The 18,461-nt window shown below is 54.2% G+C and overlaps 1 protein-coding gene across 19 annotated transcripts in view; it reads right to left on the bottom strand.

The window, feature by feature from the left end:
* Positions 1-18,461, bottom strand: part of EHMT1 (euchromatic histone lysine methyltransferase 1) — a 126,258-nt gene that overhangs the window by 73,769 nt on the left and 34,028 nt on the right. For 10 of the 19 annotated variants that reach the window (XR_012072385.1, XM_072960617.1, XM_072960627.1 and 7 more), the window contains 2 exons: positions 8,219-8,285; positions 300-856 (listed from right to left, as the gene is read on the bottom strand). Coding sequence is in view for 18 of the 19 variants with exons in the window: in XM_072960617.1 (XP_072816718.1) it covers positions 300-856; positions 8,219-8,285 (624 nt within the window). In the remaining variant the exon portion in view is untranslated. Of the gene's footprint in view, positions 1-299; positions 857-8,218; positions 8,304-8,608; positions 8,667-18,461 lie in introns of those variants that run through there. The other 9 variants (XM_072960622.1, XM_072960623.1, XM_072960621.1 and 6 more) reach the window with 4 other exon arrangements.

Here is an 18,461-nt window from a genome sequence, read left to right as displayed (position 1 = left end):
GTCCATGTCCTCCAGGAGAGCGGAGGGGACGTGCCCTCCGACCTCTGACCTCGGGCATCTGATTGCAAAGCCCAGAAGTAGGGGAGCCATGCCTGCCCTGGGGCCAGCGGGAGGACAGGCGCCGAGGCCTCAGCAGAGCAGGGCGGCGGGGGGCGGGCGAGGGGCCCCTTTGAGAGCAGCACTCAAGGCCTCCGATCAGCGCACAGAAGTCCCCTGTCCTTACAGCAGAACGAAAGGGAGGACAGACAGACAGACAGCCAGACCGACCGAGCGCGGCCCCACCCCGGGCGGCGCATTACCAGGCCCAGACTGGACTTCGGCATGGTCTTCCGTGCCCGGTGCACCTTGACGTCGGCGCCTGGGGCCGGAGCCCCCCTGTCCTCCGCCTCCTTGCTCCCCTCCCCGAGCGGAGCCGGCGCCGCGGCTGGCGGCTGACAAAAGGCGCTGGGAGTCCTCCCTTTGCTGGCCCCGCCGGGAAGGGTCTTCGCCGCGTGCCCGGGAAGGGAGGAGGCCAAGGTGCTGGCGCCCCGCAGCGACTGCTCCGACAGGGAGGCCTTGCCAAGGAAGTAGCCGTTGCTGCCAACGCTGGAGGTCTGAGCAAAGCCGTCGGTGCGAACGTGGTTGGGCTTCCCCAGCTCAGGGTCTCTGTCTGAAATCCCATTTTCCGCGATTCGAGCCGCCGGGCTGGCACCTTCCTGGGGGCCGACTTTCGTGCCTTCCTGAGTGAGCTTCACTGCGTTTGGGTGACTGTTGGCATCGCTCTTGTCACAGGACCCATTGGCCTCGCCGTCCGCAGCCGCGTGGGCCTCCCCACCCTGCTTCTCAGCTGAGCCCTCGTCCGCCGCCATAGGAGTCTCTGTGGACAGAGGAGACACGTTAGCGGTTCCCCCGAGCCCCACCAACACCGGTGCCCAGGAACACTGCCTAAAGAAAAACCATTTCATTTCACCGACAAACATCTAGGCTCAGACAGCCTAAACATAAAGAGACGTCCTGGATGTCATCCCGACAGTGAGTGAGTTGAGGGGGGACCCCATCCCGAGGGTGGTCCACCCTGAGCTCAGGCCGCATTCCTGCCTCCACCCACTTCTCCGGTGAACTAATTTTTAAAAGACTGCAAAACACATTACACAGATGTACATAAGCTCCAGGAACAAATTCACGGCTGGAAAACAGAAGTGGGGAGGATTCAGAGATGAGAAACGAGGCCTTGGAAGCAGCTTCACAAGACAGACGTGAAGAAAACGGGTGGAGCTCTCAGCCTGGTACGAAGCCCTGGCTCTGGGAGGCCCCGCCCCTCCAAGACCCCCAAGAGTGGGATGCGCCTTGGCGTCAGCAGCAGGACGGTACTCGGGGCCTCGCTGCAGACTACAGCAGAAGACCCGCACTTCTGGCGCGGGGGCGGAGGGGGCTCTGGTCACACTCCAGACTGCTCCTCTCACCACCCCTCTCCAGGTTTCCAGGGTTATCACCTGCCACGACTCCGCCCGTCTTCACTGCTCTGACCCCTGGACGGTGGGGTCTGCAGGGCTCTGTCTGTGTGCACCACTACACCCTGAGCACAGAAACAGCAGTGCAGTAAAAACTTCCTGAACAAACAAATAGCTATTAATTTTTTGAAAATCCTTAGCAAATCCGAAGAGGCAGAAAGTCTCTTAACTTGGAAAAGGCTGCATGTCACACCCTGCAGCAAACATACACTGATTCAGAAATACGACGTGAATTCCACGTAAGATCAGAAATAACATGAGGACAGCCACAAACACCACAAGGGTTAACACAAGCGGGAGTCCCGGGTGACTGGAGAGAACAGGGGTGCGGGGGCAGGCCCTCCAGCCACCTGGAATCTGTCAGCGATTCAAACATCAGCGCAGCAGGACCGCTGAGTCAGAAGTCGAGGCACAGAACCCAGGGCATTTTTCTACACCAGCCTTAACTTTTTAGAAAATGTGAGAGAAAAAATGAGATAGTATTCACAAAAGCAGGAAAGCTATAAAGGATATTAAACTTTAACCAAGATCATTCAAGGCCTCTGTGGAGGGAAAAAAAAAGTTTAATAAAAGCATTTCATGACCTTGAATGGGTTGATAAAAATAAAAAGATGCGAGTTGCCTCAAATTAAACCTGTAAGTTCAGTGACAGCCTTATCAGAACCCCTATCGGCGTACTGAGGAACTCCATAGCCTAATCCTAAAACATGCAGGAAGAAATAAACCTCCACAAAGGCAAAGCAAGTGGTGAAGAAGAACAGTGGGGGCAAGGAAATTGGCTTCCACGGAGGAGACAGGTCTGGTGGGTCTCTGCTGACACAGCGGAGGCCACAGACGGCACCACCACGGGGTCTGAGCACAACCCATGTGCGTCAGGCGCAGACAGCTGATGGGAAGGCAGACTCCCGGGTAATTCGACCAACTCCGTCCTGGACGGTCAGATGAGCTGGCAGAGATTCTGGCGAGGCCCCCATGTGTGGAATTGATTTTCAGGGGTTCCGAATCAGCTGGCAAAGCCCTTTTCCCCAGACAGCGGTCTGAAATACAGCCATCTCCTCTCATGAGGGAAACCCAGCAGGACTCTGGAGGCCCTGGCCGCTGCCATCAGGCAGAGAGGGCCGTCGGTCAGAAAGTAGCAGCAACGTGCCTTCGCAGCCAACAGGGCCCTGCGAGCAGAAAACCGGAAGTGACCTACAGGTGCTCTGCCGAGCCTTCGCAGCCAACAGGGCCCTGCGAGCAGAAAACCGGAAGTGACCTACAGGTGCTCTGCTGAGCCTTCGCAGCCAACAGGGCCCTGCGAGCAGAAAACCGGAAGTGACCTACAGGTAATCTGCCGAACCAATGACTGAGTTCAGAAAGACTGGTCAGAAGAACAAACCTGGATCTAAGCCTCACACCTCACATAAACATTAACTCAAGATGGAAAAGGAACAGGAATATAAAATGCAGACTACGAAACTCTCCTCTTGGTCTAGGGCTCAGCAGAGAGTCTCATCCTTAACACCAAAAGCACAGTCCCCAAAAGGAAAACTGACAAACTACAGTTCATCAAAATCAAAAATGGCAAATCTAAGCCACACGGAGATGCCTCTTCACGCCCTCTGGGATGGCTGTGATTAAGGAGATGAGCCTGCAACACGTGGAGAGGCTGAAGACCTCGTACCCTGACGCTGGGAATGCTGCGAATGCTAAGCTGTGCGTTTGTTTGGGCAGTTGTGGCAACTTCTCACAAAGCCACGCATCCACCATGCGAAAGCAAACGCACTCGTGGCATTTCTTCCAGAGAAATGAAGTCGCGCCCGACAGACATGACACAGGTGTCCCACGGCTGCAACAGACGCCCTTCAGCAAGTAAGTGCTTATCAGACCGCGGCCCAGCCGCCCAGACTCTGCTCAAGGTGAAGCAGCACCCGGGAAGAGTCCCAGGGAATTGCTCCAAGTGGAAACAGTCAACCCCACAAGGCAGCGCTCCGCATGCTCCTGCTCACACAGACCCAGAGCACAGGCCGCTGGCGCCAGGGCCACACCGAGGGCAGGACGGGAGGGGCGGTGGGCACAGAAGAGCAGCAGGCAGGATGCTTGCAACACAGACGCGCTCTGCAGACCGGCGGCGGTGGAGGACGCACAGACCCACGCACGTGATAAAAACGCACCGAGAAACAGGGAGTGCAAGCAGAAGCGGGGAAACCCGAGTGAGGCTGGCAGACGGTCTCAATGCCGACACCCTGGTCGTGACCCTGTGCAACGGTTCTCAAGATGCCACCACTGGGGAAACCGTAAAGGGGACGTGGGGTCTCTCTGTTTTGGGTCTCATAACTGTGTGTGAATCTACAATTATCCCAAAGTAAAGTTCAGTTACAGAAGACAAACTGTACATCCATATACTAGCAATAAACAGTTCTAAAGTAAATGTTAAACACCAAGTACAGCAGCACAAGGAGACAGGAAACAATCCAGAGGGCAAGGCCTGGACACCAAAGAGCAGCAGACGCAGCCAAGCACGGTTCAAGGAAGATTAAATAAACGGAGAAGCGCAGGTTCCTCATGAGTCAGAAAACTCGATCCTGACTCGTACATGGGTGGGCAACAGCAGCTCGACCAGGTGAGAGAAAGTCCCAGTGCCGGGCGTTCAGGAGGGACCCCAAGGGGCCAATACCTCAGCAAGAAGGTGCGACTGCACCTGCTACAGAAGCCAGATCCCCCCAGGTGGCCTCCAGCTGCCGGTCACGGCACATCAGCGCTGAAACGGCTTACAGCCAGGCCAAGAAGGGCCGTCCTTGTCTGCAAGTCAATCAAGCACCCTGGAAAAATCCAACAATGGGGGGGCGGTGGGGAATAACCAAATCCAACATCATAGTCAATCCACCAACAATACAATTCAAAATAGCTAACCCAAAATTACGAGGCACGTAAGAGAAGCAGGAGAATCCATGAGGAGAAAAAGTGGTCAGTCAAACACCCAGATCTGACGCAGAGGGTGGAAGCGCGGCTGCCGCAGGGCTGCGGCTCGCCGACCGCGAGAGGAGGGCAAGACAGAGACACGGCCTGGTGCCCAGTGGAGCTCCTGAAGATGGCGGTCGGCGAGCCTACGTCCTGAAGCCACCACAAGACGACATCACCGCAGAGGGGGTGGAACACCCAGAACACCCTCGGCACCTGTGCCAAGCAGCGCCCAGAGGCTAGAAGGCCGAGGACCCGGCCCAGTGAGCCGAGCCGTGGGGCCTCCCAGGCAGAAGTACCTCACACGGGGCCCACGACAAGAAGGAGTAAAAATGTAGCCTGGAAGAAGTAATGGCTGAAAAACGTTTCTCTGCCAAAGATTTTCCAAATTTAGTGAAAACGGTAAAATCAAGGAACAGTGAAGCTTAATGAACTCTAGTCAAGAAAAGCAGAAGCTGGACCAAACCACAACAATAACCAAACTGCTGAAAATCAGGGACAAAACCCCACGGCAGTCAGAGGAGGCACCCCCACACAGAGGAGAAGAGAAGAACGCGTGGGTTCCTGGGAAACACCAGCAAGCCAGAGACAAGGGGCCCCGTCTGCGAACCGCCTCGTGAGAGCTCCACAGCCAGCACCTCAGCCAGACGGCTGAGAAAGCTGGTGACCAACAGAAAGACAAGCCGAATGCCCAATGAAATTCTTCAGGCGAGAGGGAAGTGACACCACATGGAAACTCACCTACAAAAAGGAACTAAGAGTATCAGAAATGATAAACACCCAAGAAAATATAGAAGAGCTTACATCCTTGCTTAAGTTTTGTTAAAAGACAACTGAATGATTAAAGCAAACACAGTAACAACAGACTGTGTGAATTATAACATCTGCAGAAGTAAGATCTGCAGCCACAGCATTAAGGACAAGAGGGGAAGTGGAGCTGACCATCTTTAAAATAAAACGTTATACCCAGAGCGGCATAATACCATTTAAAGGCAGACTCTGACTAAAGATGGATTTGCGAGCCTCAGAACAAACACTGAAAAGAAAGAAAGGGGACAGCTAACAAGCCAACAGTGGCAATGATAAGGAGTCACAAAACATACTCAGTCGAAAAGAATGTAACAACAGGGAAAAGGGAGCAACGAAAAAATGGATACAACAGGAACAATACAAATCCATGGTCCAAACACCTCAGTGCAAAGGCGGACGTCACCCGACCGGGCACAAAAGTCAGACCTAGTTAAACCGCGCCTGCCCACAAGAAACCACTTCAAACCTGCGTCTTAAGACACAGACAGGCTAGATGTAATCAATGGGGGAGACACAGCGCACAGCCCCCGGGGGGGCGTGGGGTGACCACACACCAGCAGCAGAAGACTTCAGACAAAGAGTGTCTCTTTGCAGACCACGTGACATCAGACACAGAAAGTCCAAAGGAAGTCAGAAAAGCCACAAGTAACAAACAGGCTCAGTACGGTTGCAAGATATGAGTTCAATAAACAAAAATAAATTGTATTTTATATACAATTCTATGTATCAGTGAGCAAATTTTAAAAGACACTTTGTAAAATTGCATTTGAAAGAGCATTGAAAATACTCAGGAATACATTTACACACACACAAAGCAGTGTAAGGCCTGTGCACTGAAAACCACAAACATGACTGAGAGAAATGAAAGACCTGAATCAACAGAAAGACACCCACGTCCACGGGTTGGACGACACTGCGTTGCTGAGACCACAGTGCCTCCAAAGTGACCTCAACACAGTCCACACCAAAATCCCGCCCGGCTTGGCCGCAGACAAGCTGACCCTGAAGTTCATATGGACCCAGAAGAGGCGAACTTGAAAAGGAGGCCGGACACATCCCCATTCGGCAGCTTACTACAAAGCAACAGAAACCAACAGGGCACAGGCGCCAGCAAGAGGAAAGACGTCAGGGAACAGAAATGACCCTCGCGTTTGCAGACTCGTGATTCCCGACCGACGCAAGGACAGTCCAATGGGACAGTCTTCTCAACAAGTGGCGCTGGGACAAGCGGACCCCACCTCACACCACGAAGTGTGTCCAAGACCCAAGCGTCAGACGCAAACACACACACACATCTTTGCGACCTTCTGTGAAGCAATGGTCTCTTACACGCAAGAGCGCAAGCAACCAACGAGAAAAACGGAGAGAAGCCTGGACTTTACTTTGAGCTTCAGAGGCCACCACCAAGAAAGGGAAAAGACAACCCACAGGCTGGAGAGAATCTCTGCAAATCACGCATCTGATAAGGAGCCTGTGTCGGCAGCATGTTTTTAAGAACCTGGCACTCTCTCAGTAAAAATCAACAACCAATTTTTAAAATGGGCAAAGGGTCTGAACAGACACCTCTCCACGGAAGGTACACAGACGGCCGGTGCACAAGAAGAAAATGCTCAGCACCACCAGCCGTTAGGGAGACTCAAGAGCACGAAGAGACCGCGCTGCCCGCCCCCAGGGCAGCTGCAGTGAGGAAGGCGGGAACCAGCAAGGGCTGTCAGGAGCCTTCCTCACCGCTGGGGGTGTCCAAGCGGGCAGCTGCCGCAGGAATCAGCCTGGAGGTTCCTCCGAAGGAACATCAAGGCCTTGGCTCAGGGGCCAAGTGTGAGGAGGAACTGGCACCTGGCAGCATTCACCCATACCTTCCTTTAGGAAAGGCCCCAGGAGGGGAGCCAGGGGGAGGGGGAGCCAGAGAGGGTGGGAGCCCATGAAGAGGACGTTTCACGGAACATGGGGGAGGACAGCACCAGGAGAACACTAGGCGAGGTCTCCAAAGGTTCTGCCAACATGCACAAAGGGACAGGCAGCTCTGGGAGGCGAGCGCCCCGGGGCCAGTTAGGGGTGTGGCAGCAAGAGCAGGTGGGCTGGGGAAGAACCCGGGGTGAAGGTGAAGACAGGATGCAGGGCAGGGCCACGGCCATCAGTCCACAAGGGACAGGCCTGGCTGCCAGGGAAAGACGCCCCCAGGACAGAGGGCAGACCTGAGCCAGCCCCTCAGAGAGCAGGTGTCTGACCTGGAAGGGAGTGGGGTTTGGACAAGCCCTGGGCAGCAAGGTCCCTGACCCCACAAGCCCCCTGCTCCCAGGAACCCAACACTGGGAGACTCACGGTGCCCGGGGCAGCGGCCGCGCCAGGAGGAGCACGGCCCCATCGCTGGCAGGGCTCCTCCCACGGTCTCATGTGCTCAGCCCTCATGTCCGCCCCAGCTGTCCCAGGAACGCATGCCCAACCCCATGCAGATGCAGCCAAGCAGAGTCCAGTGCCCACATCGCTCCGGGGCCTCCTGTCGCATGGTGTCCGGTCAAGATGCTACTCCCCAGTGGCCTGGTCAGCACCTTGGTCAGCACCCTGGTGGCCCACGTGTGAGACAGCGGGGTTCACCTGTCTGTTCCCCAAGCCTTAACAAACGGAGAGCCCTGCGTCTCCCACCAGGGCTCCTCCCAGGGTAGCCAGGCCCCGCAAAGTTCCCCTCTGCAAACACCCCCTTGCCTGCCAGCCTCCCTCTGCCTCCTGGCACCTCCGCTGTTTCCAGAGCCCCCAGATTCACCTGCACAGGACGTCACACCAACAGAGTCATGGCTCATGCCTGAGGGGGGCTCCCCTCACTCAGCAGATCACCTTCTGTGCCCACCACGCCCAGCACCGACCAGGCCACAGCCCACAGCGGTCGGCGACCAACTCAACAAGCTGCCCCGCACCCACTGGCTCCCGGGCGCAGGGACCAGGACCTCAGGCCAGCCCCACACAACCAGACACAGCCTTACCTTCTCTCAACAGCTCAGCTCTCAGGCAGCGGTCCTGCTTCGTCTCCCCCTTTGCCGGAACCGCCTGCTGAAGAGAAACAGCCATCAGCGCAACCCGTCCACCCGCCAGCTGGTCTCTTCTCAACGGGCACCGAATCCGAACCACAACCGGACCACGGGTAAAAGCTGCTACCAGTGGGCCCCCGGCAACCAGAGAGCACCCGGCCAGCGGCAGACGCACAGAACGCGGTCTCCCCAGAGGAGGAGGACTAGCATTGAAACCAGGCCACGGAAATGGCTACTTTACCCGTACCTGGGGGACACTGTCTTAACAAGAACGCATCCGTGCGTTGCTTCCGTAATTAGACATCACAAATGTTTTGGCTCTGTTACAGGAATGCTACGACTTACTTCAAAGTGCATTCTGCTGGTGACAGTACTTCATGTAAGTATTCCAAATGTCCAACCCCTAAGAAACAGGTCAGAAACAGATAAATCAAGAAAACTCAATAAAAACCTGAGCCACTCAGGAGCTCAGTCTCCCACACTGAGGCACGAACTATATGAGCGCTCCTGCAGTGTCGGGGCTCCTCCTTCCTCATCTCTAACACTGAAGTGCATAGTTAATTTAAGTGTTCTGCAAGCCTGTCCTTTTACTGCAGAGCATCCGGAGTACACCAGCCCTGACCGCCTGAACTTCAGGGCTCTTCTAGGGGGTGATGTCAGAACTCCTGTCATCTTTCCCTCACTAGCCACTGTTTATCTAAAAAGAGAAGAAAAATCAGCCGTGCGGCAGACACCAGCGGGGCAAGCGCCTGAGAGGGCTGAGCCCTGGACCCTCCTGTGCAGGGGAGTCCTGGTCGTGGGCCTCTGTCAGCCCCAGAAAGCCTGGCCCTTCTCGGAGGCTCCCTGCGGCCTCCTGCACAGAGACCCAACCGCTGATGCCATCGTGGAAGTGAGTGTCTTCTCATTTTCTCACTCCACCTTCGCAAACACAGTGCAAAGGGCCCAAAGGGAAAGTTCTAATCACAGCAACAAGGCTGTAACCACAGAGTGCCAGATTCGATGCTACTTCCAAATACTTAATCTTCAAAATGGTGTGTCTGGCTCACTGGACACCCCTCCAGGGACCAGCACAGATGGAGGCTGGTGCACACGGGCCGAGGGGCAGGACGCTCGGCCCTGGACTCACAGAATCATCACAGAAACACAAAAGCCAGGAGCCAACACAACTCGACGCTCTGCCGCCGGTAGGGCTCCACAGTGGGACTCCCGGGAGAGCTGTGAGCTCCGGGCATCCTTCACAGAGGTTGAGAAGGGTGACTCTAACTGCTACACATACCTCAAGTTTAAAAGTGGTCAAAGCCATTTCAGAATGCATGTGAGACATACTAGAACCACGAAGAACAGCTCCTGCACTAGGAGGGGAAGGAAGGGTGCAGTCAGTGTCCCAGTGTGGCCTCAAGTGTTTCTACCCTGACCCTGCGCGCGTGTGTGTGTCTGTGTGTGCGTGCACATGTGTGCACGTGTGCGTGGCATCGGCTGGTCAGCTTTACACAGATTATCTACCTGAGCTATAAGAGGCCCAACGACGGCAAGACACTAGGAGAAAGGAAGAGAAACCCTCTCGATGCTCATCTCGGTGGTGAGCGCCGCTCACTCAGCCATCTGGTGACCCCGCTGGTGGCCCTGGCGCTGAAAGGAAAGCCCCCCACACACTGGCCGCCAGCACCAGGCACAGGGAGGGCCTTCTCTCCCCAAGAGCGAGAGGTTTCAGTTCCAGCAGGCACAAGAGAGATGCCAAAATCCCACCTGCCACTTCCTGCTCTCTGCCCAAGCCCCCGCCCAAGGTCTGGGCCAGCGACAGCGCCTCCTCCCTGAGAACCTCGGTGGCACCAATGCAGGACTGTAGTGCCCAACAGGTTGTCAGCAATGGGCCGCATCTTCAGCCCAAGAGATGTTTGAGATGTAGAGCGCTACCCACCCACCCCCTAATTTTAAACTGTTTTCCACATTCCAGTTTCACTCACTATTTATTAAACGGGGTGGGGAGGAGAATGAATCCTTTCAATATCTCAGAGATTTCCTTTTCCCTCTTTGTCTTTTTGTTTTCCCCCCTGGCAGAAAAAGGAGAGTTAGTTCCTAAATTTGGAAAACACAATTAATACCCAAAGCAGCACCATCAATTACACGGAAGGGACTCTGAAATATCAGAACAGACTCCCTTTCCATCTGCTGCTTAACCCTCGTCGGGCCTCCCCGCACAGAAGTAAACCAACGGCGCTACGCCTCGCTGTTCCCTTGATCCAGACCCTCTCAGCTGCTGCGTCCCACCTCCACAGGCTCTGACGAGGTGATGCTGACATCCCCGCCGAGGGGCACTCCGTGTGCCCTGCCATGCTCGGGGCCTGCACCCTGAGACTGTGGCTGACATCCGAGGAGCCCAGACCACGGGGAGGCTGAGAGCACTGTGCAGGGCGCTCCAGCCCAGCGCAGAGTCTCCCGGCAGAGGGCCCAGGCTCCTGGACCAGGAAAGAGCCGTTGTCCTCTGTGTCCCCCCGCCCACGCTGCTGCCCCCATGAGGGACAACAGGGACCACAGCCGTCTCAGGGCGCTGTGTCCCAGCGTGGTGCCCAGCAGGCCACCGAGACGGGCTCTTCCCCTCCGTGCTCCCCAGACAACGTGGGGCACCCCAGGTCAGAGCAAACATACCCACCTGGCACACAGTTAATGACAAGCAGGCAACCCGACCACACAAGCTCCCCGCTCCTGGGGCCGGGCCCGGAAGGCACAGCTGGGGTCGACCCTCCCGGCCTGGATCTATGGAGAAGTAGCAGCAAATCCGGACATGCAGGAGGTGCCATGGAGCCAACCAAGGAAGGCATCAGCACCCGCACCTGGCGGCCCGCAATGCCCTTAGCTTCTGTGCGTTAAACTCCACTATTCGGACCCCATCAGGGATGTGAAGGAAAATGAAAAGCAGCCTGAACCACAACAAGCTCCAAGCAGCTGGCGGGGGCGGGGCCAGCACAGGTGTCTGTTTTGAGGGCGGAAACCAGGGAGGTGGCCACACAGCATCTATGTTTGGTCTCACTTCCCTCTGGGGGGAGACGGCTACACATACTTCTCACCACCAAGAAATAGACCGATTCCCTAGCTTACATGGCTGTCTCCCGTGAATTTCAACAGTACTATTGGCACAACTTAGTTTACTGACAAAATCCAGTTTGCAGACCAGCAAAGGTGACACCTGCCTCCCACAGGGAGCCCTCCAGGGCTGCGACTGGCGGGGGCGGGGTGTTCACAGGGCACACACACAACCTGTGGAGACGCGCAGCCTCGACCCGCAGGGCTTGAAAGCGGCAAACGCTGCTCCCTCTCCCTTACTTAGCTGAGCTTGCAGTCAGTCAAGACGAAAATGCAGGCTCCACTGGGAGTTGGGAGGCCCCACTGGCAGAAGGGCACCCAGCAGGGCCAGTGGGGCCACAAGGCACTGCCATCGACCGTAGGCCTCATTCCAGGCCCAGCTTGTCCCAGGGGCTCAGCACCCTGAGAGTCGCCCTATAAAACAAAACTTTGACAATATAACACCACCTGGGGGCGGGGGGGTCACGCACGTCACGCCATTCTTAGGTGATCAATATAAAAAACAAAGTGGGCAACGGTGCATCGATACATCCGCCCTAAGCAAAGCGTGCAGAGTTTCAGAATGTGGGATGTTTCGCAAGACTGCTGCATGGCTTCCAGGGCACGGAGCGTCACTGGAGGCTCCCTAACCCACAGGAGGCGATGCCCCAGGTGAACGTACGTCATCGGACCCTCTCCCAAACGCGACACAGTCTAAAAGAACGTTTCTCGTTTTAACTCTTGTCAGAACTCCTTTCTAAAGTAAAAAAAAATTTAAGTTGATTGGAAAAAAGCCGTATAATGACGCAAGGCCGTGAGAAATACCGGAAGGCACATATAAGGCCAATGCAGGGTCCCCCCTCCCCGATAATACTGTGGCACCCTGAGCGATACTGGCCTGGTGTTTTCACAAGTCTCATTTCGTGCCATTTCCAAATTCTTCCAGAGTCCAGTCACCCTTCTCATTAGTTCTGCCTATTTTGCCCTTCAATAGAATCAGCAATTTCCCATGACTTCCAGTAAACAGTGCTTCTTGCATAGCTCAGGGGAAGGGAGCAGATTTAGGAGCTCCTGTATCAAAGGCACCTGGGGACAAAACCACCAGGGTCCGGACGCAGAGGCACATGGTTCCAGCTGGAGCGCACAGGGCTGCTGGCCAGCAACGGCCGCCGCCAACACCCCGACGAGGGCCACCCCACACCCGCCATGGGGGGGCTCCAATTAGGAGGCCGGACTGTAACCAGTGCTGGTGAGGAAGTGGAGAAACTGAAACCCTCATCATGCACTGTGGCAGGGACGCAGAATAAAGTGGCTGCCTTGAAAAGAGCTGGTGCCGCCCCAGAAAGCTGCACACGGAATTCCCAGATGACCCAGCAATTCCACTGCTAGTCTCAACCCGAACAACTAAAAACAGGCACGTCTGAGACATCTGTCCCAAAATGCTCACAGCAACACTATTCAAAAAAGCCCAAAGCCGGAGAAAACAAAGGTGTTCACCAACAGACACACGAAACGGTGCGAGAACATCACGCAGCCAGAAAGAGAGCAACGTTACGACGCGCTGTAACATGGATGAACCTCGAAAACATGGTGCTGAGGGAGACGAGCCAGATCCAGGATCACAAATGCTGTAGAGGTCTGCTTAGGGGAACGGCCAGTTCAGGTAAATTCAGAGACGGGGGAGGGAAAGCACTGCTCGACAGGTGCGGAGCTTCTGCTTGGGGTGATGAACATATTTCAGAACTATATGCGATGATGTGGCACAACGTTGTGAAAGTACCTAATGTGACTGGATAAAGAAGCTGTGGCATATTTATACAATGGAATACTATTCAGCCATAAAAAATGACGACATAATGCCATTTGTAGCAACACGGATGTCCCAGGAGAATGTCATTCTAAGTGAAGTAAGCCAGAAAGAGAAAGAAAAATACCACATGAGATCACTCATATGTGGGAGCTTAAAAAAAAAAAAAAGGAGGAGGAGACAAACGAACTTAAATATAAAACAGAAACAGGGTCACAGACATAGAATACAAACTTGTGGTTGCCAGGGGAAGTGGGGTGGAAAGGGATAGACTGGGAGTGCAAGATTTGTAGATACTGACAGGTATACATAAAATAGATAGCGGGGAGGGTATAGCTCAAGTGGTAGAGCGCGTGCTTAGTGTGCAGGAGGTCCTGGGTTCAATCTCCAGTACCTCCTCTAAAAATAAATAAACCTAATTACCTCCCTACCCGCCAAAATAAAATTAAATACAATTTAAAAAAGAGAACAGATAAACAAGTTTATACTGTATAGCACAGGGAAATATATTCAAGATCTTGTAGTAGCTCACAGTGAAAAAGAGTATGAATATATTTATATTCATGTATGACTGAAAAATTGTGCTGTACACCAGAAATTGACACAACATGGTAAACTGACTATATAACTCAATAATAAATACATGAACGAATAAGAAAGAACCTAACGTAACCAAAAGGAACACTTAAAGATGGTTAAAATGATAAAACGTATATTTAAGTACATTTTACCACAAAAAAGAGGGGGGAAAAGATTGAGAGGCGTACAAACATAACCTTACAGATGCAGTCACGAACATCTTTCATGAAACCAATGCAATCATTAGAAACGACCCCTTTAAAAGGAGAGATGTATTTATAGGAGTAAAAATCAGATAACAATAAATATTAGTGTAGTAAGAGAAACAGGATGTAGCATAATGGTGCTGAGCGCACGTCACGGATAAATTTCAGGACACCTACTGACTTCCTGATGTCGGCGGCACACGGGTGTCTGCGGAAATGCACGCCAGCACCAGGAACACCAGGGCGTCCATGAGGCAGCCTGACCTCCAAGGGCTCGTGAAAATCATACTCGAAGCTTTTCCACTAAGTGTGGAAGTGTTTCCAAAGTAAGAATGAAAGAAACTTCCACAGAACAGCACTGCCTTTCCCGACGGGCTCAAGCACATCTCTGCGCAACACGGCAAGATCTGGAAGGGTCCATCCACATCGCCTTGCCCTGACAGAAGGTGTGGGGCAGATGGGAGACCCTGCCTGAACAAGACTCAGTTTTCAAAAGAAAAATTCATGTATTACTGTATCATTTCATTTTTTTAATTCAACTGAAGGAAATTAATTGGGAAAAACTGAAAAGTGAAAATTACCCAAAAGCCAACTAAACACGAGTGCATAACCGTCCAAACGCTTTCCTGTGACAATGTGCTCACAAAAGTATAACCAACCCGGATCATATAAAAGGGACCCTACAGACACCTGAGGGAACCAGTTTCCCTGAACCAATGTGAACAAGACAATCCACCCCCAGGGCGGAGGGAGGCTGCAGAGACCTCGTCATGGGGACGGGGACACACGGCATCGCCTACGAGATCCTGCACCAGACCCACTGGGGAACACGCTGGGTATTTGCAGTGACGCCGTCATGTGACACTCTGCACAGAGCACTCTGTAACTCCTCCATGAAAGAGCCCCAAAGAGAAAGGACAGAGCTGGGGAGCACGTTCCTCTCCCGCCCACTGCGTCCTGTGTCTCTGCAGGACCCCACAGAGGGGCTCCCCATCCTCCTCACAGACCAACTCCAGATCCCTTCACGTCCACCTGCGCCAAAGCCATCACCCAGGACTCACTTCCAATCAGAAGGGAGAAGGGAGGGGAAGCTCTCCCAGGGGCAGGAGCCCCCAGCCTGGCGACCACGGGGCCTGGTGCATCTCTCTGCTTCAGGGACAGGGTCCTGCGCGGGCCGCACTCACCAAGGAGGGGACCCAGAGGTGAAGGTGGAACAGGAAGACCGCAGAGAAGAAGCACAGGACGTGCCACTGCTGCTCTGAACTTGCTCTCCAAGATTTGACAAAAAAAGCAAAGAGAACAGAAGAAACAGCTCTGGAGCCAGGAGCCAGGAACAGGGAGCTTCCTACGATCTCTGCCAAGCGAGGGGGAGCCAGCCAGGACAGGGTGCTGGAGGTTCACCAGGGGCTTGAATTACTACCGCCCTCGTGTTCTCTAATAGACGCCAAGAAGACTGCAATCCTGCTTAATGTCGTCTGGCTCCTGGAACTTGCTTCTTACAAGAAGCTCTGTGAAGGCTGGAACCCAGGAAGCCCTGGGGTTTTCACGGCTTGCGGACAAGCAGCTTTCATCTCGGCTTCTGCCATGGTCACACTGACGGAGCCGCCACGCATGGTCCCCGGGACTGCGACCCACACCCTCAGAGGAAACGACTTGTGCTGTAGAAATTCTCCCCACCCCAGCACCCCCATCTCTCTAGTCCTTTAACTGTATGGAGGACAGAATAGGGACAGGGCAGTTGTGGCTGGTCACCTCCGCCCCATCCTGGCCAGACTGCGGGCTCCATTCCGGGACACCGGAAGGCTCTGCCTGGGACAAGCGTGGGCTCCTGAGGACAGAGGCCCCACACGTGCCTGGCAGGGGCCGAGGGAGTGGTATGTCACCTCACACACAAGCCACTCTGCTGTACAAGCAGTGTGACTGGACTCACAGGGACCACGTGGTCTTCCAGCCTCTCAACTGTACACACTTTTCAGAGTTACAACCAGGAAAGGAAAATCCTTAAATTTTTTTTGATGTGAGAACAATGTTGTTAATACACTGGAAGACACTGGCAACCTGTGACACAGACCCCTGAGGGCAAGACGTGTCTCCCCCAGGCTGAAACGCACAGGCCTGAGTGAGGGTTGTCTGGTGTCCAGCCTCTGCAGAGACGCACAGGACTGAGGCCACAGGGTGTGGTCCCAAGCACTGACCTGAGGGAGGGACCCTGGGAACTGACCACATTCCCAGGGCTAGAGCTTTATGCGGGGCCCAGCCCTGCCCCAAAGCGCTTCTCTCCTCTGAGGGCAGGCACTCCGTTCCCCTGCAGAACATGGAGGTACAAGTAAGATGGACTGAGTTTACACACAAGAAAAAGGACACCCTCGTTCTTCTGTCCAGAGCGAAGAGCACGGGCCTCTCTGAAGCACCACAGCGAGGGACACAGCGCGGCGGGGGGGCGGGCACGCAGGCGCCTGGCCGTCAGTCAGAAGACCATGCGTGAGCACGGGCACGCATCTGCTGGGAAAGAGCCCTGAGACCTTCAGGGTCTTCGTTCAGAGTCGAGGGCTGGCAGGCAGGCAGGCGGGCGGGCGGGCCTTTGCTGAGCGCTGAGCCTGAAACGTGGACCAGGCTCCACCCAGCGCCTGGGTCTCGTCGGAACGCGGGCGCCGTCTGCTGGCGCACAGAGTAAGTGCAGGCGTGTGCAGAAAACCGTAGAAATGCATTAATTCTCCCAGATGATCAGAAAGATCACATTCCTAATCCTACAGATTTTTAAAAAAATTTTCCACAATACTGCTCTGTAACAGGGCTGAAATAACACGGGAAAAACAACACATTCATAGCCAGCCCCCATTCTGACAAAAAGACTGAGCGTGGTAAAGACAATAAACCAAAAGTGTTGAGCATTTTGAAGCATGCAACACAGAAACGTGGAATTCAGCCCCCATGAGAACGCCAGGTCTCCGAGGAAAGGGAATTGGGGGGTTTCCGACCACTACTGCACCGCCAATCCCGGGCCACAGTACACCCCAGGAGCCGCTGTTCCTATGGGCCACGGCAGAGGTTAAAACTGAGACCACCTTAAATCACCACTTTCCCCACAAATAAACCCATTACACCTTAACACAAAATACGCTTATGAAAAACAACTGTTTTTCAAAACAAAACATCAGAGACTATAGGGGGAAGGTACAGTTCAAGTGACAGAGCGCGTGCTTAGCATCCACTTCCCTGGGTTCAATCCCCGGTGCCTCCTCTAAAAATAAACTGAATTGCCTCCCCCTTTAAAAAAGGGGGGGGGCAGAGACTAGAGGGGCGGGGCTGCTGCAGCGTTACAAACCTCGCTCCTCAGGCTGAGAGCCCCGCCCCCCACCCGGGCCCCGCCCGCCTCCGGCCCCGCCCCAGCCCCACCCCTGGAGCTCGGCCCCACCCCCGACCCCGCCCCGCCTCGGCCCCCAACTCCGGGACCCCGCGGGACGGAAAAAGCAGGCGGCGGTCCAACCGCACAGCCCGGAAGGGCTTCGGGGACCCTCCGCCACGCCGCCCACTACGGCGGCGTCCGTGCCGGTGGGCTGGTCCTGCTGAGCGGCCGGACCCAGGACTCGGCGGGGCCACACCGAGGGGCAGGCAGAAGGCAAGGCAGGGGCGGAAGGACGTGTGCAGCCCAGGTGCGCCTGGGGCCACCCTCCACAGAGGGGACCCCTCCTTATTTTATCCAATTTACAAGTACAGGATGCAGCTCTTCCGAGCAGCTTTGTTTTCAGAGAGCATTCTCGAAAGTCAGGGTCATCTTCCCTTCAGATTTTGAATGCTCATTTTTCTTAATTTTCACTTTTTTAGTTGAAGTGTAGTTGATTTACAGTGTTTCTGGTGTACAGCAAAGCGACTGAGTTATACATATATATATTCTTTTTCAGACTTTTCCATTATGTTATTACAAGATGTTGAATATGCTCCCTCTGCGATACAAGTCCTCGTTTACTGCTTATTACTGTTTTAAAAAATACAGTAATCTATGAAGTGCATATAAAGGAGGGTCTCGATTTTTTCTATAAAACTGATACATGCTCATTATTTTTTAAAAAATTTGTATTTCAAAAAATACAACAAAAATCTCAATCCCAATCCCATAATTCAGAATATCCAAGTTAACTATGGGTTTCCCACCGTTTTTTCCCCAAATAAAACTTAAAACTTGAGGTCTTCTGTAATGCATACAATTACTAAACAGAATAATAACTAACGACAGAAAATCCTCACTAACCCGTCATTCAAACTCTACCAGGGATCCAGGCCTGCAGCAAGCACGGGGTGGACCCCATGGGAGCTCCTGAATGAACACGGGAAACACGGGACGGGGTCTGGAGCAGTCACCAACAGTGGCCAAGGACAAGCAGGAGAGGAGTTGCCAGCCGGCTGTCTCGGTCGGGCCTGGCCACTGCCAAGATCACAGCCCAGGGAAGAACTCCTAGGAAGGAAGGAAGCAGCCAAGGAGAGCAAGGAAGGACAGCAGAGGCAAGAACTGAGACCAGGGTGCAGGCAGCAGCCCCGTCGCCCTGCA

This window comes from Vicugna pacos, chromosome 4, assembly GCF_048564905.1.
Source record: "Vicugna pacos chromosome 4, VicPac4, whole genome shotgun sequence".
In the NCBI taxonomy this organism is placed as follows: domain Eukaryota; kingdom Metazoa; phylum Chordata; class Mammalia; order Artiodactyla; family Camelidae; genus Vicugna; species Vicugna pacos.
The sequence above is the reverse complement of the archived record's forward strand: the minus strand, read 5'-3'. Positions and strand labels throughout refer to the sequence as shown.